The 24,925-nt window shown below is 45.8% G+C and overlaps 1 protein-coding gene across 3 annotated transcripts in view; it reads left to right on the top strand.

Annotated features, from left to right (window-relative positions):
* Positions 1–23,981, top strand: part of KCND3 (potassium voltage-gated channel subfamily D member 3) — a 231,085-nt gene extending 207,104 nt beyond the window's left edge. The window contains exons 2-7 of one of the 3 annotated variants that reach the window (XM_065874213.1): positions 7,021–7,183; positions 19,545–19,646; positions 19,981–20,070; positions 21,547–21,603; positions 22,805–23,052; positions 23,780–23,981. In XM_065874213.1, coding sequence (XP_065730285.1) covers positions 7,021–7,183; positions 19,545–19,646; positions 19,981–20,070; positions 21,547–21,603; positions 22,805–23,052; positions 23,780–23,981 — 862 coding nt within the window. Of the gene's footprint in view, positions 1–7,020; positions 7,184–19,544; positions 19,647–19,980; positions 20,706–21,546; positions 21,604–22,804; positions 23,053–23,779 lie in introns of those variants that run through there. The other 2 variants (XM_065874221.1, XM_065874229.1) reach the window with 2 other exon arrangements.
* The last annotated feature ends 944 nt before the right edge of the window (positions 23,982–24,925 follow it).

The raw sequence follows: 24,925 nt of genomic DNA, 5'->3' as shown, positions 1-24,925 counted from the left end.
CAGTGGTCTGGGCCTAGGATTTATTTAATAAACATTTATAATAAGTTCTTAATATGTGCCAGAATTGAGCCTTTGACAAATGGTAACTCATCTTATCCCTCACGACAGCTCTGTGATGTAGGTACTATTATTTTATCGGTCCCGGGAAACTGAGGACAAAGAAGTAACTTTTGCGCAAGAGTCAGCCAGCTAACAAGTGGTAGAGCCGGGACTTGCCCCAGAGAGTCTGCTGCCCAGAGTGCACACTCTTACCCGCTATGCTGTACTGCTACCACTGAGTGGGCAGAGATGCTGAGAAGGGGCTGAGCGCCAGCTGACTCCTCTGAGCCCTGTCCCATGACCACCCACTCCTCTGGAGAAGCGGGATGTGAGGGACAGAGCAGGACAATGGAAACAGACTGACCTGGGTTTTAACCCATTCAGTTCCGCCTCTTACTACTTGAGGACCTTGAACAAGTGACTGTCCTCTCAGGACCGGCTCCTCAGCCCTACTTGACAGGGCTTTTGTGAGACCCAGTGATGCCAAAGTTCCTAGCACAGTCTCTAGTACACTGTTCCCTTTCATCCTTCCATTCTTCATCCCCTCTTCTTAGGCCAAACGATCCTGTCCCTTTGATCGTTTCCCCTATGAGAGGATTTCCAGACAATTCCCCCTCCCACCCTCCCTTCTCTGGATGTGACCCAGTTAATCATATCCTATACAATATGTAGTGCCCAGCACTCCACACAGCGGCCTAGAAGTGGTCTGCACCAAGAAGCACAGCCTGAACACCCACTCCCTTTTTCTGGGCTATGTCCTCCTATCAGTCCAGCCTAAGGCGGCATTAGGTCTTTAGCAGCTGCGTTACACCGGTGGCTATGTTAAACTTGATTCCCCCCAGTGATTTTTAACTTGAATGGCTTTTAAGCTGGTCTCTCTCATCAGCTATACAAGTCATTGATTATTTGAATCAAAATGCTGGTGTTGTCATTTATCTTTGTTAAAATTAATCTGGTTGATTTCACCCACGATTACAACATGTTAAAAATCCTTTTGACTTCAAAAGACATCAATTCATAGTAGTGCTGTCACTTAGAAATCTGAAGAGCTTGATTAAAAATAATCAGTCATAGCCTCAGCATCACCATCATCACCATCATCACCATCATTGTCATTGTCATAGGGACCAAATGGAAGGAGGTTAAACAAAAGCAGTAATTTGTTAGTATGCAGAGTCAAAAGAAGGCTTGCACAACCAAGTCACAGGAAAGTCAAAAGTAAAGCTGCCCATCAGTAAGAATTAGGACAGGAACTCGAACCTCCATCAGATTTCCCTTTTCACCTCTCATCTCTTTCTACTGTCAGCCTGCTCCCTTTCTAACTACAATCTGGCTTTTCCCAGTGGCAGAAAGCATGGCTGCCAACAGCTCCAGAGCTTTATTAGTTGAAGTTTCCACTTCTGTGAAAGAGATTGGGACTTCCCTGGTGGTGCAATGGTTAAGAATCCACCTGCCAATACAGGCAACATGGGTTCGAGCCCTGGTCCGGGAAGATCTCACATGCCACGGAGCAACTAAGCCCGTGCACCACAACTTCTGAACCTGCACTCTAGAGCCCGGGAGCAACAACTACTGAGCTCGCGTGCCACAACTCCTGAAGCCCACACGCCTAGAGCCCGTGCTCTGCAACAAGAGAAGCTACTGCAATGAGAAGCCTGCGCACCGCAACGAAGAGTAGCCTCCGCTCGCCACAACTAGAGAAAGCCTGCGCCCAGCAACGAAGACCCAATGCAGCCAAAAAATAAATTAAATAAATTAATTAATTTTTAAAAAAGAAAGAAAGAAAGAAAGAGATTGATCTGATCTCAAGGGTAAAAATCCAGGGGAGGAGAAAATAATTGACCAACATCATTAGCCAACAGTGTAAATGCAAATCAAACCCACAATGAGAAATTCAAACTAGAGTTACCATATGATCCTGCAATTCCACTCCTGGGCATATATCTGGAGAAAATTCTAATTCAAAAAGATACATGCACCCCAGTCACTATTCACAATAGCCAAGACATGGAAGCAACCTAAATGTCCATTGACAGATGAGTGGGTAAAGAAGATGTGGTACATATATACAATGAGATATTACTCAGCCATAAAAATGAATGAAATAATGCCATTTGCAGCAACACAGATGGACCTAGAAATTATCATATTAAGTGAAGTAAGACAGACAAAGACAAATATCATATGATGTCACTTATATGTAGAATCTAAAAAAAATGATACAAAAGAACTTATTAACAAAACAGAAAGAGACTCACAGACATAGAAAACGAACTTATGATTACCAAAGGGGATAGTGGAGGTGGGAGGGAGAGAGACAATTTAGGGATTTGGGATTAGATCCATGCTACTATATATAAAATAGATAAAAAACAAGGACCTACTATATAGCACAGGGAACTATATTCAATATCTTGTAATAACCTTTAAGGGAAAAGAATCTGAAAAATAATATACATATTAAATATAATATATATTATATATATAACTGAATCACTTTGCTGTACACCTGAAATTCACACAACATTCTAAATTAACTATATTTCAGTTTTTAAAAACATGTTAAAAAAACCAACACAGGGCTTCCCTGGTGGCGCAGTGGTTGAGAGTCCGCCTGCCAATGCAGGGGACACGGGTTCGTGCCCCAGTCCGGGAGGATTCCACATGCCACGGAGCGGCTGGGCCCGTGAGCCATGGCTGCTGAGCTTGCGCGTCCGGAGCCTGTGCTCCGCAACGGGAGAGGCCGCAAGAGTGAGAGGCCCACGTGCCGCAAAAACAAAAAAAAAAAACAAACAAAAAAAAACACAATGAGATACCATGTCACATCCACTAGGACAGCTAGGATCAAAAGACAGATGGTAACAAGTGTTGGTGAAGATATGGAGAAATTGGAACCCTAATTTATAGCTAGTGGGATTGTAAAGCGACAGCCACTTTAGAAAACAGTTCACCAGTTCCTCAAACTGGTAAACATAGAGTTACCACACGAGTCCCAGAGAAATGAAAACATATATCCCCACCAAAATTTGTACACAAATTTTCATAGCAGAGTTTATTCATAATAGCCAAAAAGTAGAAACAATCCAAATGTCTCTCAACTGATGAAGGAGTAAACAAAATGTGGTCTATCCATACGATGAGATATTAGTCAGCCATAAGAAAGGAATGAAGTACTGATACATGCTACAACATGGGCGAACCTTGAACCCTTAGCACATTATGCTAAGTGAAAGAAGTCAGGCGCAAGGGGCCACATACTGTATGATTCCATTTATATTAAATGTCCAAAAGAAGGAAATCCATAGAGACAGAAAGTAGATTAGTGGTTGCCTAGGGCTGAAGGGTGAGGTGTACCATGGTCACTGACTGCTGATGGGTGCTAGGTTTCTACTGGGGGTGATGACAATGCTCTAAGTCAGACTCCAGTGATGGTAAAACAACTTTGTAAATACACTCAAAACCATGGAATTTTACGCTTTAAGTGGATGAATTTTATGGTATTTAAATTGTATCTCCATAAAGTTGTTTAAAATGAATCCAGGAAAGAACTCATTGACCCAGCTTGAGTCAGACGCCTATTCTGAATTTACAACCTGTGGCCAGTGGGAGCAGAGACATCGGGGAAGGCTTGTAAGAATACGGCAGCTCCTCTGAGACCCAGCGCCTCTGGACAGAGTTTATGTTGTAATGGGGAGGGGAGGGGTTCAGTTCCTAGGAGGGTGTAGGTTATTAGCAGACAAAACAATCGATGCCTACCACACTGGCTATTTTTATAGAGAATTTACATTTACCCAGATACGGCATCAAGTGGTGCTTCTGAATGATCTCATTAATTACCACAACAACCTTGTAAGTTAGGTTTGTAAAACCCATTTATATTGGTAGAGGCTCAGGTTACATAACTTCCCTAAGGACTCTTAACTATTTAGTAAGTAACGTTGGGCTCGGGTTCAACCCAGAGCTGATTCCTCTCTCAATCATTAGGCCACACTGCCTCCTTCTGGCCTTACATGAGTTGTTAAAAAAATTCTGGAATGCACCACTGGAGACCTAACTTTAGATCCCTTCTTTATTTCGTTTGCTCATTTACTCTTTCATTGAAGGAGACCCTTCTAACATGAAAACCAGGAACTTCCTTTGCTGTCCTGGGACCATTTCTGTTTATCTTTGAGAAGGGCCGGAAGACTCGAGATGGCTGTTCAGCCCCTGCCAGCCACACTGCAGTCCCCTCCACATTCCTCCAGCTTGTCCAGGGTACAGAGAACGGGGGCAAGCACACACCTTGCTGCAACGATGATGCAGTAGGTCTGTAGCGGTCTCCTGATCCACCAGCCAGTTAACCCTCCCCAAACAGGAAATAAGGGTCATCTGGCAAGATGTGTTTAATGAACCAATGCAGCTTATTTTCCAAGTGTTCTCACGCTGTCCGCTTAACAATCCACTCTCAAATTCTGCCCGCAACTGGATGGCAGAATTGATGGAGGCCAAGCCTGCTGGTCTGTGGTTCCTCAGACCTCCTTTCCTTTTCTTTAAATATATTGATACAGTAGTTTTCCATCTCTAGTCTCCTGGTATTTCTCTGCTGCATCGTGATTTCTCAGCCATCATGGGAAGTGGTTCTATAACGCCATCTGCACATTCCCCCTGTCTCCTGGCGTAGGATCCAGGTGGGCCTGTGATGGGAATCCAGTGAAGACAGCTGGCCACTCACCTGCTCTCCCCTCCCCTACCTTAAGCTCTGGATCTTTGTTTTTCCACATTTGTCCTGGCCTCCCCAAGATAAAGCATGCTCTTCTCGGTGGAGAAGGCAGAGAGCGCATGGGAGTTGCGTTGTTCAGCTTTCTCTCTGTCATCTGTTTCCAGCAGACCATCTGCCTAGCAGAAGGCACAGCTTTCCTTCCAGTGGATGAAACAACATTCCTGTTGTCCTTAGCATTTTTCACCACCTCAGTCACTGAAATTGTAGCCTTCCTGACGCTATTCTTACATACTCCCGCCACACTTTGTTTTCACCCATGGTCACGTACCCGATGTCCACCTTTCGATCATGTCATCTGAAAACCCCAGCTAACATGATTCACTTCCAGGGCAGCCCCCTTTTCTTCATCACTGGGATGATTTGAACTTGGAATAATCAGCTTCTCGGCAACAGAGACCATGGTTCGCAGCCTGTCTAGGTAAAAGTAATAGTATTTATTGTTTGTAGAGCTGTATACGTCTCAATAGGATTATGACCTAGGTTACTCTTATTATCTTCATTTTCGAGACAAAGAAACTGAAGCCTAAAGGTCACAGTTATTTTAGGGTGGAGCTGGGTGAGTCTTGAACCCATATTGTCCAACTTCGGAAGCCGAATTCTCGACCACTTCACCGGAAGCCACTCCTGAGCATCATGGCAGAGAAGGCAAACCTAGCATCAATGTTCCCAGAAGGAGCTCTCGCAGGCCTTACTGTCAGTGGCGTGACTGAGACGGCTTGAGCCAGAACAAAGGGCCTGGACACAAGGAGAAGGAAGATGGTCCTCAGAACGGGAGCCAACTTCACAGGGTGTTGAGAGGCTTAAAGGAGATCATTCATCCACTCGCCAAGTATGTGTCAATCACTGCACATCCTCCACAAAGCCCTTAGTGTCAGGAGGTGAGGACTTCATAGTTCTGAAATGGCTCCCCCATTCCTTTCCACAGCCTCTCTGGACCCCAGGACACCTGGGCCCCTCAGGACAAGTGACTTGGAACCTGACAATTTCAGTAGCAACAATTCCTGGTCACCCTAAGCCAGTTTCTGCTCCAGACACCCAGAGGGCACAGAGGCGGGGGAGGTGGTGTTTCTGGCTTTGGCCAAAGGAGTCATCACAGATTTTCTTAACTTGGCCTTTAAATTATCTCAATAAAGAAGAGGCTAAACGCTTAACCGCTGTGGAGCGTATCTTATTGATTGGAGGAGAGGGGCTCTGGCCTGCTTGCCTGGGGCTGAGCAGGAACCAGGGCAGGCTGGCCCCAGGGGGCGGCTGCCAAGGTGTGAAGTTTCTCTGAGCTCTGAGAGTAGCCGGTACTGTCCCAAAGTGGCTTCACGGCTTAAGGGGCTGCGATTTGGAGCTCATGGTCCCCTCTAAGACAGCATGGCTAGTAGAAAAGAGATGAGAGTAAGAGGAGTGTGTTTTACTCCCAGGCGTACCCAAACATGGACAACCCACTTCATGCCTCTGAGCCTCGTTTCCTGCATCTGTACAGTGGGGATCGGGGTTCCAAGCTCACAGGGTTCATGGAGCTTATGTGAGGCAAATGTGTAAAAGTGTTTTGGAAATTATAAACCTCCACATGAATAGAAGGCGGTTTATTATTCATTGTCTTGTTATCAAAAATGAAATTGTGTTCTTCTTCTGCTTCAAAATCATCCACGGCTCCTCTTTGCACTTGGATGAAACCCACGCTCCTCATCGTGGCCCACTAGACCATGCACGGTCTGGCCCCCACCTGCCGCCTCAGTTTCTTCTTGTAGAACCCGCCACCCGCCCTGTGCGCCAGCCCCGCTAGCCCTTTCACTGTTCCTAGAACAGGCCGAGCCCCTTCCTACCTCAGGGCCTCCGTCCTTTCTGTTCCTGCTACCTGGCACACTCTTCCCCAAGGCTGTTGCCTGGCAGGATTCTTTACCTTCAGACCTTAGCTTAAATGTTACCTCCTCAGAGAGGCCTTTCCTGACCACACTACTCCAACCTGGCACAGCACCCATCTCTGTTCTCTTCATAGAAATAGCCAGAAGTCACAATGTTTTTATATATTCACTTTACCGTCTTCCCCTGGTACTCCGTGAACATAAGGATCTTGTCTATTTTGTTCACTCCCTGGTCCTATCACAGTACCTGGCACACAGTAGGCACTCTAAACAATTGTTGAGTGAAGGAGTGAATGATTGACAGGGAAGCCTGACTTGTTTCCCAAATGGCCCTTCTTCCTTACACCCATTTCTCTTTCTGTCTCTCAGATATGGAGACATGGTGCCCAAGACGATCGCAGGGAAGATCTTCGGCTCCATCTGTTCCCTGAGCGGTGTCCTCGTCATTGCCCTGCCGGTCCCTGTGATCGTTTCCAACTTCAGCCGGATTTACCACCAGAATCAGAGAGCTGATAAACGCAGGGCACAAAAGGTAAGCCTCAGACCCGGGAAGGGGGCAGGCAGCACCAGGGAGGGTGCTCTTGGCCTTGTGCTGTTGTCACAAGGAGCTCCTGGGAGAATCACTGCGCAGATGGCCTCTGGCTTTGGAAGGTGAAGCAGCGCCAAGTGCCTTCCTACCTACCAGTAACCTGCATTCCAGCCCCAGACAGTTGCACAAGACAGCAAACCCTCAATTATCCACAAGCTGCTGTTCTCCCTTTCGGAAGATATTCTGTGCAGTTTCCTTGGGACCTGGCTCCTCTTCCAAGATCTCAGCCATCAACTCTGGGTAGTGCCCGGACTCTTCCCTTTCCCAGCCAAGAGCTTACTGGGGAACATAATTGCTTTTCAGTACTCTGTAATAGCCTATACGAAACAAAGTGACAAAAATAAATTTGCTGAAAAGAAAAATGAATACTCTGAAAGGAGAACATTCTGAGGCCATTGAGTTCAGGGACAAATGGCACAGCGGGCTTTAGTCACCTCATGATATCATAGGATAAGGCACGGAACTGCAGTTGACGGTCAGGAGATTAACCATGGGTCCTGGAAAAGTTTTCAGTGATGTCCAGTGAACACGGCTTAGGAAGGCAGGGCAGGATGAGTGCCCTCTCACCACAGGACGATGAAAGATATCTGAAGGCTTTGGTGCCAAGACAGAAGCCTCCTTTCATGACTGGCCGCCACCTTCTACCCAAAATACCTCACCCTCTCAGCCAAATGTCATTTCTCTGCATTTTTAGGGCATCTGGCTGGTGAAGGTTCTTGGACCCAGGGGGCAGCTTTTAATTTTACTCCTTTTTTTTTTTTTAATGTATTCAGCTTTTTTTTTTAATTTTTGAATTTTATTTTATTTATTTTTTTATACAGTAGGTTCTTATTAGTCATCAATTTTATATACATCAGTGTATACATGTAAATCCCAATCTCCCAATTCATCCCACCACCACACACCATCCGCCCAGCCACTTTCCCCGCTTGGTGTCCATACGTTTGCTCTCTACATCTGTGTCTCAATTTCTGCCCTGCAAACTGGTTCATCTGTACCATTTTTCTAGGTTCCACATATATGCTTTAATATAAGATATTTGTTTTTCTCTTTCTGACTTACTTCACTCTGTATGACAGTCTCTAGATCCATCCACATCTCAACAAATGACCCAATTTCGTTCCTTTTTATGGCTGAGTAATATTCCATTGTATATATGTACCACATCTTCTTTATCCATTCGTCTGTCCATGGGCATTTAGGTTGCTTCCATGACCTGGCTATTGTAAATAGAGCTGCAATGAACATTGGGGTGCATGTGTCTTTTTGAATTCTGCTTTTCTCTGGGTATATGCCCAGTAGTGGGATTGCTGGATCATATGATAATTTTATTTTTAGTTTTTTAAGGAACCTCCATACTGTTCTCCATAGTGGCTGTATCAATTTACATTCCCACAAACAGTGCAAGATGGTTCCCTTTTCTCCACACCCTCTCCAGCATTTGTTCTTTGTAGATTTTCTGATTCTAACTGGTGTGAAGTGATACCTCATTGTAATATTGATTTGCATTTCTCTAATAATTAGTGATGTTGAGCAGCTTTTCATGTGCTTCTTGGCCATCTGTATGTCTTCTTTGGAGAAATGTCTTTTTAGGTCTTCTGCCCATTTTTGGATTGGGTTGTTTGTTTTATTAATATTGAGCTGCATGAGCTGTATATATTTTGGAGATTAATCCTTTGTCCATTGATTTGTTTGCAAATATTTTCTCCCATTCTGAGGGTTGTCTTTTTGTCTTGTTAATGGTTTCCTTTGCTGTGCAAAAGCTTTTAAGTTTCATTAGGTCCCATTTGTTTATTTTTGGTTTTATTTCCATTACTCTAAGAGGTGGATAAAAAAAATCTTGCTGTGATTTATGTCAAAGAGTGTTCTTCCTATGTTTTCCTCTAAGAGTTTTATAGTGTACGGTCTTACATGTAGGTCTCTAATCCATTTTGAGTTTATTTTTGTGTATGGTGTTAGGGAGTGTTCTAATATCATTCTTTTACATGTAGCTGTCCAGTTTTCCCAGCACCACTTATTGAAGAGACTGTCTTTTCTCCATTGTATATCCTGCCTCCTTTGTCATAGATTAGTTGACCATAGGTGCACGGGTTTATCTCTGGACTTTCTATCTTGTTCCATTGATCTATGTTTCTGTTTTTGTGCCAGTACCATATTGTCTTGATTACTGTAGCTTTGTAGTATAGTCTGAAGTCAGGGAGTCTGATTCCTCCAGCTCCGTTTTTTTCCCTCAAGACTGCTTTGGCTATTCAGGGTCTCTTGTGTCTCCACACAAATTTTAAGATTTTTTGTTCTAGTTCCATGAAAAATGCCATTGGTAGTTTGATAGGGATTGCATTGAATCTGTAGAATGCTTTGGGTAGTATAGTCATTTTCACAGTATTGATTCTTCCATCCAAGAACATGGTATATCTCTACATCTGTTGGTATCATCTTTAATTTCTTTCATCACTGTCTTATAGTTTTCTGCATACAGGTCTTTTGTCTCCCTAGGCAGGTTTATTCCTAGGTATTTTACTCTTTTTGTTGCAATGGTAAATGGGAGTGTTTCCTTAATTTCTCTCTCAGATTTTTCATCATTAGTTTATAGGGATGCAAGAGACTTCTGTGCATTAATTTTGTAACCTGCAACTTTACCAAATTCATTGATTAGCACTAGTAGTTTTCTGGTGGCATCTTTAGTATTCTCTATGTATAGTATCATGTCATCTGCAAAGAGTGACAGTTTTACTTCTTATCCAATTTGTATTCCTTTTATTTCTTTTTCTTGTCTGATTGCTGTGGCTAGGACTTCCAAAACTATGCTGAATAATAGTAGTGAGAGTGTATATCCTTGTCTTGCTCCTGATCTTAGAGGAAATGCTTTCAGTTTTTCACCATTGAGAATGATGTTTGCTGTGGGTTTGTCATATATGGCCTTTAGTATGTAAAAGTAGGTTCCCTCTCTGCCCACTTTCTGGAGAGTTTTTATCATAAATGGGTGTTGAATTTTGTCAAAAGCTTTTTTGCATCCATTGAGATGATCATATGGTTTTTATTCTTCAGTTTGTTAATTTGGTATATCACATTGGTTGTTGCATATATTGAAGAATCCTTGCATCCCTGGGATAAATCCCACTTGATCATGGTGTATGATCCTTTTAATGTGTTGTTGGATTCTGTTTGCTAGTATTTTGTTGAGGATTTTTGCATCTATATTCATCAGTGATATTGGTCTGTAATTTTTTCTTTTTTGTAATATCTTTGTCTGGTTTTGGTATCAGGGTGATGGTGGCCTCATAGAATGAGTGTGGGAGTGCTCCTTCCTCTGCAATTTTTTGGAAGAGTTTGAGAAGGATGGTTGTTAGCTCTTCTCTGAATGTTTGATAGAATTCATCAGTGAAGCCATCTGGTCCTGGAATTTTGTTTGTTGGGAGATTTTTTTTTTTTTGCAGTACGCGGACCTCTCACTGTTGTGGCCTCTCCCGTTGTGGAGCACAGGCTCCGGACGCACAGGCTCAGCATCCATGGCTCACGGGCCCAGCCACTCCATGGCATGTGGGATCTTCCCGGACCGGGGCACGAACCCGTGTCCCCTGCATCGGCAGGCGGACTCTCGACCACTGCGCCACCAGGGAAGCCCTTTTTGAAGATTTTTAATCACAGTTTCAATTTCATTACTTGTGATTAGTCTGTTCATATTTTCTATTTCTTCCTGGTTCAGTCTTGGAAGGTTATACCTTTCTAAGAATTTGGCCATTTCTTCCAGGTTGTCCATTTTATTGGCATAGACTTGCTTGTAATAGTCTCTTAGGATGCTTTGTATTTGTGTGGTGTCTGTTGTAACTTCTCCGTTTTCATTTCTAATTTTATGGATTTGAGTCCTCTCCCTCTTTTCCTTGATGAGTCTGGCTAATGGTTTATCAATTTTTTTTATCTTCTCAAAGAACCAGCTTTTAGTTTTATTGATCTTTGCTATTGTTTTCTTTGTTTCTATTTCATTTATTTCTGCTCTGATCTTTATGATTTCTTTCCTTCTGCTAACTTTGGGTTTTGTTCTTCTTTCTCTACTTCCTTCAGGTGTAAGGTTAGATTGTTTATTTGAGATTTTTCTTATTTCTTGAGGTAGTCTTCTATAGCTATAAACTTCCATCTTAGAACTGCTTTTGCTGCATCCCATAAGTTTTGGATCGTCATGTTTTCATCGTCATTTGTCTCTAGGTATTTTTTGATTTCTTCAGTGATGTCTTGGTTATTTACTAAGGTATTGTTTAGCCTCCATGGGTTTGTGTTTTTTACGGTTTTTTCCCTGTAATTGATTTCTAATCTCCTAGTGTTGTGGTCAGAAAAGAGGCTTGATATGATTTCAATTTTCTTAAATTTACTGAGGCTTGATTTGTGACCCAAGATGTGATCTATCCTGGAGAATGTTCCACACACACTTGAGAAGAAAGTGTAATCTGCTTTTTTGGGATGGAATGTCCTATAAATATCAGTTAAATCTCTGTGGTCTATTGTGTCATTTAAATCTTGTGTTTCCTTATTTATTGTCATTTTGGATGATCTGTCCATTGGTATAAGTGAGGTGTTAAAGTCCTCCACTATTATTTTGTTACTGTCGATTTCCTCTTTTATAGCTGTTAGCAGTTGCCTTATGTATTGAGGTGCTCCTATGTTGGCTGCATATATGATTATAATTGTTATAGATTCTTCTTGGATTGATCCCTTGATCATTATGTAGTGTCCTTCCTTGTCGCTTGTAACATTCTTTATTTTAAAGTTTATTTTATCTGATATGGGTATCGCTAATCCAGCTTTCTTTTGATTTCCATTTGCATGGAATATCTTTTTACATCCCCTCACTTTCAGTCTGTATGTGTCCCTAGGTCTGAAGTGGGTCTCTTGTAGACAGCATATATATGGGTCTTGTTTTTGTATCCATTCAACGAGCCTGTGTCTTTTGGTTGGAGCATTTAATCCATTCACGTTTAAGGTAATTATTGATATGTATGTTCCTATGACCATTTTCTTAATTGTTTTGGGTTTGTTTTTGTAGTCCTTTTCTTTCCTTGTGTTTCCCACTTAGAGAAGTTCCTCTAGCATTTGTTTGGAGCTGGTTTGGGTGCTGGTTTGGTGGTGCTAAATTCTTTTAGCTTTTGCTTGTCTGTAAAGCTTTTGTTTTCTCCATCAAATCTGAATGAGATCCTTGCCGGGTAGAGTAATCTTGGTTGTAGGTTCTTCCCTTTCATCACTTTAAGTATATCATGCCACTCCCTTCTGGCTTGTAGAGTTTCTGCTGAGAAATCAGCTGTGAACCTCATGGGCGTTCCCTTGTATGTTATTTGTCATTTTTCCCTTGCTGCTTTCAATAATTTTTCTTTGTCTTTAATTTTTGTCAATTTGATTACTATCTCTCTTGGCATGTTTCTCCTTGGGTTTATCCTGCCTGGGACTCTCTGCACTTCCTGAACTTGGGTGGCTATATCCTTTCCCATGTTAGGGAAGTTTTCAACTATAATCTCTTCAAATATTTTCTCAGGTCCTTTCTCTCTCTCTTCTCCTTCTGGGACCTCTATAAAGCAAGTGTTGTTGCATTTAATGTTGTCCCAGAGGTCTCTTAGGCTGTCTTCATTTCTTTTCATTCTTTTTTCTTTATTCTGTTCCGTGGCAGTGAATTCCACCATTCTGTCTTCCAGGTCACTTATCTGTTCTTCCGCTTCAGTTATTCTGCTATTGATTCCTTCTAGGGTATTTTTCATTTCAGTTATTGTGTTGTTCATCTCTGTTTGTTTGTTCTTTAATTCTTCTAGGTCTTTGTTAAACCTTTCTTGCATCTTCTCCATCTTTGCCTCCATTCCTTTTCCGAGGTCCTGGATCATCTTCACTATCATTATTGTGAATTCTTTTTCTGGAAGCTTGCCTATCTCCACTCCATTTAGTTGTTTTTCTGGGGTTTTATCTTGTTCCTTCATCCGGTACATAGCCCTCTGCCTTTTCATCTTGTCTATCTTTCTGTGAATGTGGTTTTTGTTCCGCAGGCTGCAGGATTGTAGCTCTTCTTGCTTCTGCTGTCTGCCCTCTGGTGGATGAGGCTGTCTAAGAGGCCTGTTCAAGTTTCCTGATGGGAGGGACTGGTGGTGGGTAGAGATGACTGTTGCTCTGGTGGGCAGAGCTCAGTAAAACTTTAATCTGCTTGACTGCTGAAGTGTGGGTCTGCATTCCTTCCCTGTTCGTTGTTTGGCCTGAGGCAACCCAACACTGGAGGCTACCTGGGCTCTTTGATGGGGCTAATGGTGGACTCTGGGAGGGCTCACGCCAAGGAGTACTTCCCAGAACTTCTGCTGCCAGTTTCCTTGTCCCCACAGTGAGTCACAGCCACCCCCTGCCTCTGCAGGAGACCTTCTAACACTAGCTGGTAGGTCTGGTTCAGTCTCCCCTGGGATCACTGTTGCTTCTCCTGGGTCCCGATACGCACACTACTTTGTGTGTGCCCTCCAAGAGTGGAGTCTCTGTTTCCCCGAGTCCTGTCAAAGTCCTGCAATCAAATCCCACTAGCCTTCGAAGTCTGATTCTCTAGGAATTCCTCCTTCCGTTGCTGGACCCCCAGGTTGGGAAGCCTGACATTGGGCTCAGAACCTTCACTCCAGTGGGTGAACTTCTGTGTTATCAGTGTTCTCCAGTCTGTGAGTCACCCACCCAGCAGTTATGGGATTTGATTTTACTGTGATTGCACCCCTCCTACCATCTCATTGTGGCTTCTCCTTTGTCTTTGGATGTGGGGTATCTTTTTTGGTGAGTTCCAGTGTCCTCCTGTTGATGATTGTCCAGCAGCTAGTTGTGATTCTGGTGTTCTCGCAAGAGGGAGTGAGAGCATGTCCTTCTACTCCACCATCTTGGTTCAGGGCCCTGCCATCCTTTCTCTTCTGTTCTGGGCTGAAATACTCCCCCTTCAGCAGCATCTCAACCTCCATGGGGTACGATCAAAGCCTTTCTGGGTACAGTGGACAGGGGGACCTGAAAGAATCACTTATGGAGGCCTGAAACATTATGTCCTTATTTTATTCTTTCTTTTATTCATTCATTCCACACACATTTACTGAACCAACTATGTGCCAGGCCCTATGCATTGCAGCTGGGTTCCTTCCTCACGGCATGATCCTCTCTCCTGACCTTCCATTCACAGGGATAACTCCCAAGTGGCAGGGCTTCCGTGACATATCAGAGGAATCCAGGATTTCAGAACAAATCTGTATATGCTGACTGAAACAAAGTCTCAAAGTTCATGAAAGTTAGCTCTGAAATGTATAATAATTTACATGTAAAAATACTTAATAATATAATATATATCACATAGTTATATAATAAATCCAGTTGGTCCCCACTTCCAGCATCTCCCCTTTTGTGTGCCTTTGTCACCTCCTTGCCCTGCTGTCTCCCTCCGCCTGTGTGGAAATATATTTTGACTTATCTTGACCTGGGTTTTTAATGTTGTCAGCCTGCCTTGGATTGATCTGCTGTCCTCTCCATCCCCTCCAGAACCATTTCCTACCTCTTCACCCAAGGTCAGTTTTCCCCACCCCCATCCCCTGCTAGCCAGCTGAGAAATAGAAGTCTTATCTCTTTCCCTGTTCAAGTCAGCTGGCAAATGTGAACAATATATAAATTCATTATGCTGTCCTAAAGAAAAGGGCAGAAAGAGACTGGGATCGTCTTTCCAAATCAAGGAGCCTAAAGCCCTGAAGGGTCAAGGGTCCTATAGCAACCTCAACATCCCCCTCCCCCAACCCCCCAGCACTGGGCAAAGGCTGACACAGGGTTTGTTTTGGTTTTGGGGTTTTTTTTAACATCTCTATTGGAGTATAATTGCTTTACAATGGTGTGTTAGTTTCTGCTGTATAACAAAGTGAATCAGCTATCCGTATACATATATCCCCATATCCCTTCCCTCTTGAGTCTCCCTCCCTCCCACCCTCCCTATCCCACCCCTCTAAGTGGTCACAAAGCACCGAGCTGATCTCCCTGTGCTATGCGGCTGCTTCCCACTAGATATCTATTTTACATTTGGCAGTATATATATGTCCATGCCACTCTCTCACTTCATCCCAGCTTACCCTTCCCCCTCCCCGTGTCCTCAAGTCCATTCTCTACGTCTGCATCTTTATTCCTGTCAGATTCCATATATATGTGTTAGCATACGGTATTTGTTTTTCTCTTTCTGACTTACTTCACTCTGGAGAGGGTGTGGAGGAAAGGGAACCCTCTTGCACTGTGGGTGGGAATGTAAATTGATACAGCCACTATGGAGAACAGTACTGAGGTTCCTTAAAAAACTAAAAGTAGAACTACCATATGACCCAGCAATCCCACTACTGGGCATATACCCGGAGAAAACCACCACAATGTTCATTGCAGCTCTATTTACAATAGCCATGACATGACACAGGGTTTTTGTAGAGCAGTGGGGATCCAAGGTATCCTCAGCTCACACACTAGCCCACAACAGCCCCACTCAAACTGTGCTTCAGCCACTCCTGTGCTCCCTTCCCCTCCGGGCTCACACCCTTACCTACTTCTTAGAGCATCGCATCTGCTGTCGTTTTGCCCCTGCAAAGAATATGACAGGGACCATTTCTCTGCAGAACTTTACAAAGCTCATCCTGTGTGATTAAGATCCAGAAGGAATCAGCTTAGGCTTCTTCCTCCCTCTAGCCCCTGAGGATGAGACTCCCTCCCTTCTTCCTCCTTTCCCACCCTTCTCCCTCTCCCTCTTTGCTCTTCCTTGAAATCAGAGTAAATATTTGCAGTGTTTTCACCTCCTCTTGATACTGTCTCTCCTCACAGTAGGCTCAGTTCTGCCTCTTTTCACCTTAGGCTTCCTGCGAGAGGAAAAGAAAAAGAACACAAGAATACTGCCTGCTTCCTGCACTGGGTGTGTCACAGCGAGGCAAGGAAGGCAGGTTGGGGAACTTAGTGGGGAATGGAGAGATGGGACAGGAAGGGGGTTAGGGGTGCTGATGACAGTTCTCAGCCCAGATCACATACTCAGGAGCTGTGAAGGTAAGCTCCAGCCCATGTGCCTCAGGTGGAGAGGAAAGGCTCCAAAAGTTGTCATCCTTTCCCATCGTGACTGATTGGCTTGGGGTTATTACTGAAATAATTCCACGACTCTTTGCTGCAGAGACTGGGTTTTCTAAGCCAAGTGAACTGGAGATCAAGTAAGGAGGTCTAGCAGTGGACAGAGAGGGGCAGTAGGCAACCTTTGGAGATTGGCTTTTTTCATTTCATGTAATTCCTGGAGATTCATCTAAGTCATGTGTGTCAATAGTCCATTCCTTTTCCTTGCTGAGCAGTATTCCCTGGTATGGATGCATCCCAGTTATGGTTAACAGTTTGCCTGTTGAGGGACATCGGGTTATTATAAATAAAGTTGCTGTTAACAGCCATGTGCAGGTTTTTGTGTGAACGTAAGTTTTCATTTCTCTGGGATAAATGCCTAAGAGTGCAGTTGCCCATGTTCTCTTTTGGCTTTTCCATTTCTCCCTCTTTTTCCTTCTTCTGCCTCTCCCAGGGCAGAGATGTCAATACTCATGGTCCAAGGGCACCTGCCAGCCAGATAGCTAGGAAGTGCTTCATCGTGAAACCCTTCTCGGGGCTGACAGAGTTCTTGAGCTTATTAGCCTGAACTTGGAACTGTGCCCAGGGCGGCAGAATCCTCCATCCAAACCTCTCCTCCAGCCCTGGAATGTCTACAGCTGTTGAAAATGCGACTTTCCGGGCTTTGCTCATCAAGTTGAAAACTTGTCTGAGTGGAGTTGAAATTCAGGGAAGGAGGAGGGGGTGTCATGGAAGCAGCGTTGGGAGGTTGGAAGACCTGAGCTGAAACCTTGCCCTGGACAAGTCACTTCCTCTCACATCCTCCATTTCCTCATCTGTAAAATAGCCTAGATGATCCCTACATTCTCCGAACTCTTACACTGTGCTCATGTTCATGGAAGAGAAGGAGGCTGACCAGTACACACAAGGACTGAGCCCATCACAACAGCTTTATTCACATGGATTTCTGACCGACTGTGTAGGATCATCTTCCTTTCTGGGCCATCACAAGCCTTGCTTGAGCAAATACTCAGTGCGAAGCTCTGTGCTAGGTGCTGAAGATAAAAATATGCATAAGTCACGGGCTCTGGCCCTCAGGGGCTCAAAGTCAAGCCAAAAGTCCTCACCAAATTACATATGCTGGGTATGGTTCTATAAATATATTGCAAACCTCTTTATCCTGTGTAGGAAATGATTAAACGATATAGTGCATTTGTTATGACAATCTGTTGCTTTAATAGCGCCCAGGGTAAGATAAGATTAAAAGGAGTGCCACAAAGGAGAGCAGGAGAATCTTTCATCTCTAGAAAGTAATGAAGACAGACCCCAGATACAAGAATGGTCTGGCTGTAAGTGGTGCAATCACATTATATAAGGCTAAAATGAGCTTGACACAACTGGATTTCCATACGCAGCTCTCAACACCCAGTGCTCACCCAAAGCAATAGTAGCCACATCCTCAAATGATGAAGAACTTGCTTGAATGTAGACATTGAGCTGAGGGGAGGGCTGGAGCGGGATCCCCAGGAACGAGAACTGTCCTGCACCTGGAATGCATGTTCTTTGCTCAGAGAGAAGAGGAATGGTAGGGCTTACTTACCATCCTTTCTCTCCCTGCTTCCTCTTTTTATTCTCTGTCTAGAGGAGAGTTCTTCCTCAGTTTTACAGGCAGATCTTCTAGGCTCAAGTGCTGACCTCTTCGCCATATTTAGAAACCAGGGGAAGTCGCTGAATTGTTCCTGCAAGGACACAGTGGTCACAGGGGGACTCCCCAGGGAACAACAGCTATCGTGTGTTCTTCGTGCTTCTGTTGACAGCCTAAATCCAAGTCCCTGGCCTCCTTTTAGCAGATGAGCCAGCCCAGTAGGACACTTGGAGGGGACACTTCCCCATGCTGGGGAGAAGGTCACAAGAAGTGAAAATTGCCACAATTTTCCAAGGACCCCTCTGTTCAGAGTCCATGCTGAAGTTAAATGTGTATTTTCCCAGAGGCAGAAGGAAGGACCCCTCTGCCCCAGAATAGGTTTGTGAGGCCTTGTGGGCTCTTCTTCCTGCAGCTGGGTCTAGATCCACGAGAGCCCAAACGTGAAGCTGCATTTTTTTTAAACCAGCAGGAAGCCCTCTACCCGTCCCTTCTCCCTCCCTCCCAGAGCCTCTTTCCTCTTAGGCCTCACACTGTGGCTGTGCTGCTGTCATAGTGACACTGATCATGGTTATTAGGAAGGAGAAGAGAAGTCAGCCTGTGCAGTGTGTCCGGCCTCTCCCACTGCCTCTGCAAGCAAGAGAGATGAGTTTGCGCGGTTGAGGTACCACGCGACCCTTGCACAGGATACTGCCAAAGGCTTCCAAGGATGGAGCTGGGAGATTCTCAGTCGCCGCAGCTAAAGCCAGGGTGGTGTATGGAAATGTGTTCCATCCTCTCCTCTCTCACACCCACATTGGGCCCCTTGTCGCACGCACGTGCACCTACACTCATTCCCACAGATATGCACGGCAAAATATACATGTATAGGCACATCCCAAAGACAGACATGCAATTGTAAATACTTCTATTGATTTACAAGTTATCAAGCACTGGGGATATATCAGTGAACAAAACAAAAACCGCTGCCCTCAAGGAGTTTACATTCCTGTGGGGAAAGAGAGACAATAGGGAGATAAATATGTAAAACATATACTACCTTAGTAATGAATGCTAAGGAAAAAATAGAAAGAGGGGAAGGAGTTGAGGGGCACCTATACACACTCCTTGCTTTTCTTATAATTAACTGGTATTTGGGCACCTGCTGTATGCAGGGAATTGCACTGGACCCTAGGAGAGAATCAGGAGAGCTATAACATGGGCCCCTTTAAAGAACTTGCAGTCTGAGATGAGAAATACCCCAATGCAATACTGAATGGATAAAGGTCATGAAATTTGAGGAAGGAGGGAGGAATTTGATGAGTGATATTTCCCTGGTCAGGATCACACCCAGGCTGGAGAGACAAGTGGAAACCCCTAGGCACTCTGACCATGACCATGCTCACTCTGTACAGGGGGGTCACAGCCTTTCTGACCCAGTCCCAGGTCTATAAACAGAAGTCTCTGCGGCGGGGAAGAAGCAGCTTCCTCCCCTTCATCACCTGGGAACCCAACCTTGCTGGGACAGCCCACTGTCGCTGGCTTGGCCAGGCTCACTGTCTTTTTGTCTCTCAGTCTCACTCACTCTTTTATTCTCTCTGCCAATCACAGAAGGCCCGCCTTGCCAGGATCCGTGTGGCCAAAACAGGGAGCTCCAATGCCTACCTGCACAGCAAGCGCAACGGACTCCTCAACGAGGCACTGGAGCTGATGGTAGGTGCCTGGGGGACTTGGGTTGGGGAGATGGAGGGGAGGACGGGCTTGCTTTTTCTTCCTGGGGGCATCAGCACTCCCACCCCAAAGCCCCAACGTTTCCCCAGGTAGCAGCCACCATCCACATACGTCTTCCATAGGGTTCTCATCATCACCCCTAAACCCCCTTTAGCTCAAGGGCTCCCAGCCAAAGGCTAGCATGGTCTAGGGTGACCCTAAAATTTGGTTCATCCAGATTTTTCCAGTCCCCGCCTCCCTTCTGTGGAGAGAAGAAGGAGATGGAGAGAAGGAGGGCCAGCAGCTTTACACTCAGCCTCTCCTCTTCTCCTCCTAGGGCACCCCGGAAGAGGAGCACATGGGCAAGACCACCTCGCTCATCGAGAGCCAGCACCACCACCTGCTGCACTGCCTGGAGAAAACCACTGTGAGTCTCAGCCCAGTGCCACCTCCCTTCTCATCCCTGACCCCTGACCCTTTTCTGAGGTCAGAACTTACAGAGTGAGAACTCTGTCCTCACGTTCTCACCCCAGGCTTCAGAAGTCAAAATTTGTCCCCTTAGATCCAAAGAGTAGCAATGAGGTCTCTATCAGCCCTCAGGAGGAAGACCCCAAGGAGTGGGGCAAAGCCACCAGGGTCAGGAGGCCCGCAGCACAGAGGAGGCCATTCCCCCAGTCTTTCCACACACACCCTACATCCGTCCTCACAGCCCATTTCTTAGTTACTGAGGCCTAAGGGCTCTGCCTATCAGTTTCTCAGCTCTGATGAGCACCCCCCTTCAGAGCTAGGGCCGAATTTATACTAGGTTACTACAGGACAGCAGAGAAGAATGTCAGTTTTTGTCCTATCCCTGGGGCTAGGTTGATGCAATCTGTGGGTCCCTTTTCTCCTTCCATTCCACTTGGAACAGGAGAGAGTGAATGAACGAAGCAGTGACTATATTTCTCTAGCCACGGATTTTACCAGTACCACCCCATCTCAGTCACCCTGCAATTCCCAGGGAATTCAGATTCTGAAAGGCTGATTGCTAAAGATGAGTCATGGCTTAGGGTGCCCCAGCTGGAATGTGGAATGCTTGTGCCTCACCAACACACTGAAAGGAAGGGCAGTGGGGTCAACCCTGGAGCCTTGGCAAAAAGTGTTAGGAATAGTAGGGAGGGAGGAGAAGTTAGGCTGGACAACCAAAGAGAGACAAAGAGAAACTCCTTCTTGTTCTTCTCGAGGACCTCCTTCCCCAAAAAGCCTATGGTCAGGGCTCAGCACACTAAGGAAGGAACTTTCTAATTCTCAGTGTTCCATATCCTGGCCTCCCAAATGTGGGGGAAGTAGATGTTAGGCGACTCTTAGTATGGACAACTGCGGACGCTGTGGATGGCAGCTGAACCCAGTGAGGGCTTCCAATGTGGGAAGGTACTCTGAAAACCCTAGTTTCCAGGACTTAGCCAATGTTTCTTAGTGTCAAGAACCATACAGGTGTATCTAGAATTTCTCTCAAAGACTCAGAGCTTGCCAAAGAAATAGGCCTGGACCCAACTGCCCTTTCCAAGTTGCATGTGCTGGGTGGAATGTGTAAATTGAAAGGATATGGGTGAAAATATTTGGGTTTGAAGAGATGGAATGTTGGCATTGAAGGGGTGGAATGCTGAATTTGAAGGAAAGAATGTCGGATTGTGGGGATATTGGGATTAAAGAGATGGAATGCTGCATTTTAGGCAAGGAATGTTGGACTCAAGGGATGGAATGTTGGGACAAAGGGGGAAGAATGCTGGAAGCAAGGGATGGAATGTTGGACTGGAAGGGTGGAATGCTGGGATTGAGAGATCGAATGTCAAAACTGAGCCTGGGAATGCCGGAATGTACAATCAATGGTGTTTTTATCTTCTGTTGGCATGTTGTCCTGTAGGGGTTGTCCTATCTTGTGGATGATCCCCTGTTATCTGTACGAACCTCCACCATCAAGGTATAACTTTTTAAAATTTCAATTGATGTTTTTCTCTCTGATTCTTCTGAGTCTGTGGAGTCTCCTCTTCTTGCCCCCTGGTCTGGTTCTCTGCATGAGCTGTTGATTCTTCTTGGGCTTATCCTACCTCTGCTGTCACACCCAGTACCAGCTCAGGCTTCCAGTTTTTTTGTGCCTTTCTGATTCCCGTTTTGGACCTCCCCAGGGGCTTGGAGGGGTGGTGGAACATGGAACCAACGTTGGTACCTTGTGAGTGTCCATGTGCCACATCTGTCTGTGCCACCCGCCCAGCTCTATGGGGACTCCTGGTATTGGCTGTCAGGGCTGGTCTCTCTCTGAACTCTGTTTTCATGATACTTCTCCTCAGACTTTCTCCTCACTCTGGCAGCCTTGGCCAGACCGTTCATGGCATAGATGTTTAGTCACCTTGGCTAAACAGCCATATGTTCGTTATCCTGGGCTCCACTCCACCCCATCCTGGTGGCCTCCATCAGGAGTCTGTTAGCATCCCCTTCCCATGCTTACACTTGACTTAGGGAATCCTGTGCCTTTAGGTATATTAAGGAGCCATACCCCATAACCAGGTGGAAAAAACCCAGTACTCAAAAGCAATCATAACCCTGAGTGTGTGACCGCATTGGCCTTCAAGAGCAAGGCTCTCCCAATACTGTGAATAATCCAGTGCCTTTAAAAGCTTATGTCTCACACTTGCCCAGGATTCATGAGGATCTCACCCAGTAAATCCAGAAAAGACGACCCAGCGTACCCACTACCCATTGTTAGTGACTCCTTACCTGCCGCTCCCTGCCCCCCCCCGCCACCAGAAGATCCTGTCAAAGCCTGCAAAGTCCGTCAAGTCTTTGCTTCTAGCTCTGAGGATGCCACTAAGTCCCTCCATGTCCTCCGTATCCCTTCAGCCAAAGCTGTAGACGAAGTGAATGTCACACCATGATTTCACAACCGCAGTCTCCGCCCTCCAGTCTGATGACCAGGGCTGTCAATGGGAATCTCCTCCTTCCTTCATTTGATGCCTGTGGGATATCCCCCATGTCCTGAATGCTTATCTGTGCTCCAGGCAGCTGGGAGCCCTTCTCCCAAGGCCCAGAACAGAGACAGGCAGCTATACAGGGTACGGGGGCTTACCCCCCCCACCCCTCCTCCTACCTCCTTCTCCTACCTCTTCTCCCTCTGCTTCCCACAGAACCACGAGTTTATAGATGAACAGATGTTTGAGCAGAACTGCATGGAGAGCTCAATGCAGAACTACCCATCCACACGGAGTCCCTCACTGTCCAGCCACCCGGGCCTCATGACCACCTGCTGCTCCCGTCGTAGTAAGAAGACCACACACCTGCCCAATTCCAACCTGCCGGCCACCCGCCTGCGCAGCATGCAAGAGCTCAGCACGATCCACATCCAGGGCAGCGAGCAGCCCTCCCTCACTACCAGGTGGGTGGCTCCCATCTCCATCACTCCCTAAGGCTTGCGACGCTCCCTTCACAGAGTGAAAGGCTCTCAGCATTAGGAGACCCCCGGGGGTCCTCAGCCTTCCCTCCTCCTTATCTAATGCACGAGTCCCTCACCTCACCTTCCTCCCCCCACCTTCCTTCTCATCCTTGCAAGTTAACCCAAAGGCCTCTCATATGCTTTGGAGGATACTATAGCAGGTGTAGGCCCAATGTGGGGTTAGATACCAGAAAAAATAAGAACAACAAAAACCCATAAATGACCTACCCTAGTGCAAAGAATGGACTGTCTTCTCAAGACAATAATTTTCACAATTGTGAAATTATACGAAATTTCGGCTTATCCCAGGCTGATTTTGAATCACAGACTAACTCTCTACTTATATGTAGGCCACTCCCCACTACCTCCAATGAGTGGCAAGGAATTCAGGGAAACCGAAATCAAATGCCACAAGTGATGGGAAAAAAATCCACTGGAGGGAAAAACGTATACTCTGAATTCCAAAGCCCAGTATCCATGACTTTTTCAATTCGGGGTAGTTTAGGAATAATAATCAGAATGGATCATTACAGGCCGATTACCAAAAGCAGAGGTGGAGGGACACCCAAATCACCTCCCAGTTACTGTGAGCTAGACAGGTAGAGGGTCAAGGAAGCTTTGGGACACTAGCAAGACGAACCATCATCAACTCACTCTTTTTTTATCCCAGTCGTTCCAGCCTTAATTTGAAAGCAGACGACGGACTGAGACCAAACTGCAAAACATCCCAGATCACCACAGCCATCATCAGCATTCCTACTCCCCCAGCGCTAACCCCAGAGGGGGAAGGTCGGCCACCCCCTGCCAGCCCAGGCTCCAACACGAACATTCCTGCCATAGCCAGCAATGTTGTCAAGGTCTCCGCCTTGTAAAACCACTGGACAGAGGGCCAGTGCGGGTAGTGGGAGTGAAGGGGGCTGGCATGTTGGTGGGTGGCCACTGTGACCACTCCCTCCCCTTCCCCCACTATTTCTGCCCACCCTGTTGCACCCCCAACACTGACACCTGTGCCTGGAAGGAGAAAGAGGCAGCCAAGGGGCACCTGAGGTTCACTGCTGCTAGCGTGGACATAGCCCTGTGCCACTGCATCTCACAGGGGCCAGAGGAAAGGGAGGGCGGGGCGGGTAGGGATGGGACTGTGCGGTTATAAGCTGCGAGCCAGGACAGGGCCCTGAGTGGGGAGCCTCAGACCAAATAACCATTGTTTCTGGAGACCCCAGTGAGGAAAATACAAGACCAAGAGCGGCACAGAGGCCGAGTTGTCACATGCAAAACAGGAAGAAAATATAACACTGTGTATTTAAGCACCTTTTTCAAGGCTCTTAATGGATAATATTTATTCATGGGAAAAGGTGGAAAACAAAAACACCAACGGAGTTTTGTGAAATGTTTTTCTCCATGGACCCAATACCTTTGAACCAAAACAATGCATTTTGTGAGGGGGTTTGTTTTTTTTTTTTCTCCTTTTATAGCAAAAGCTTTTAGGCTAAGAAGTCAGTTACTGCTGAGTTCTCTCTTCGTTCCCCCAGGTAGGTGAGGTCAACTGAGCCTGGGCCCCACTGCCCAGCTGACCTGCACAGAGCTGCCACGTGACCACACAGCAACACTCACCCTCTGTCTGCCCCTGTCTCCTTTGTCTCTGTACCTCTCTGCTTCACCCCCTGGCTGTTTTTCTCTGTGTCCAGGCATCTGTCTCCACATGGACCCCAGTGATACCGAGACATGTTAGTAAAGCCTTCTCCACTGCCAAGCGCCTGCAGACTCGTGCCAAGGACATGAATGCAGTGGTGGAAGAGAAAAGAATAAAGCAAAAATG

The sequence above is a fragment of the Phocoena phocoena genome, chromosome 1 (genome assembly GCF_963924675.1).
Source record: "Phocoena phocoena chromosome 1, mPhoPho1.1, whole genome shotgun sequence".
Taxonomy (NCBI): Eukaryota; Metazoa; Chordata; class Mammalia; order Artiodactyla; family Phocoenidae; genus Phocoena; species Phocoena phocoena.
This window is presented reverse-complemented; position numbering and strand designations above follow the sequence as displayed.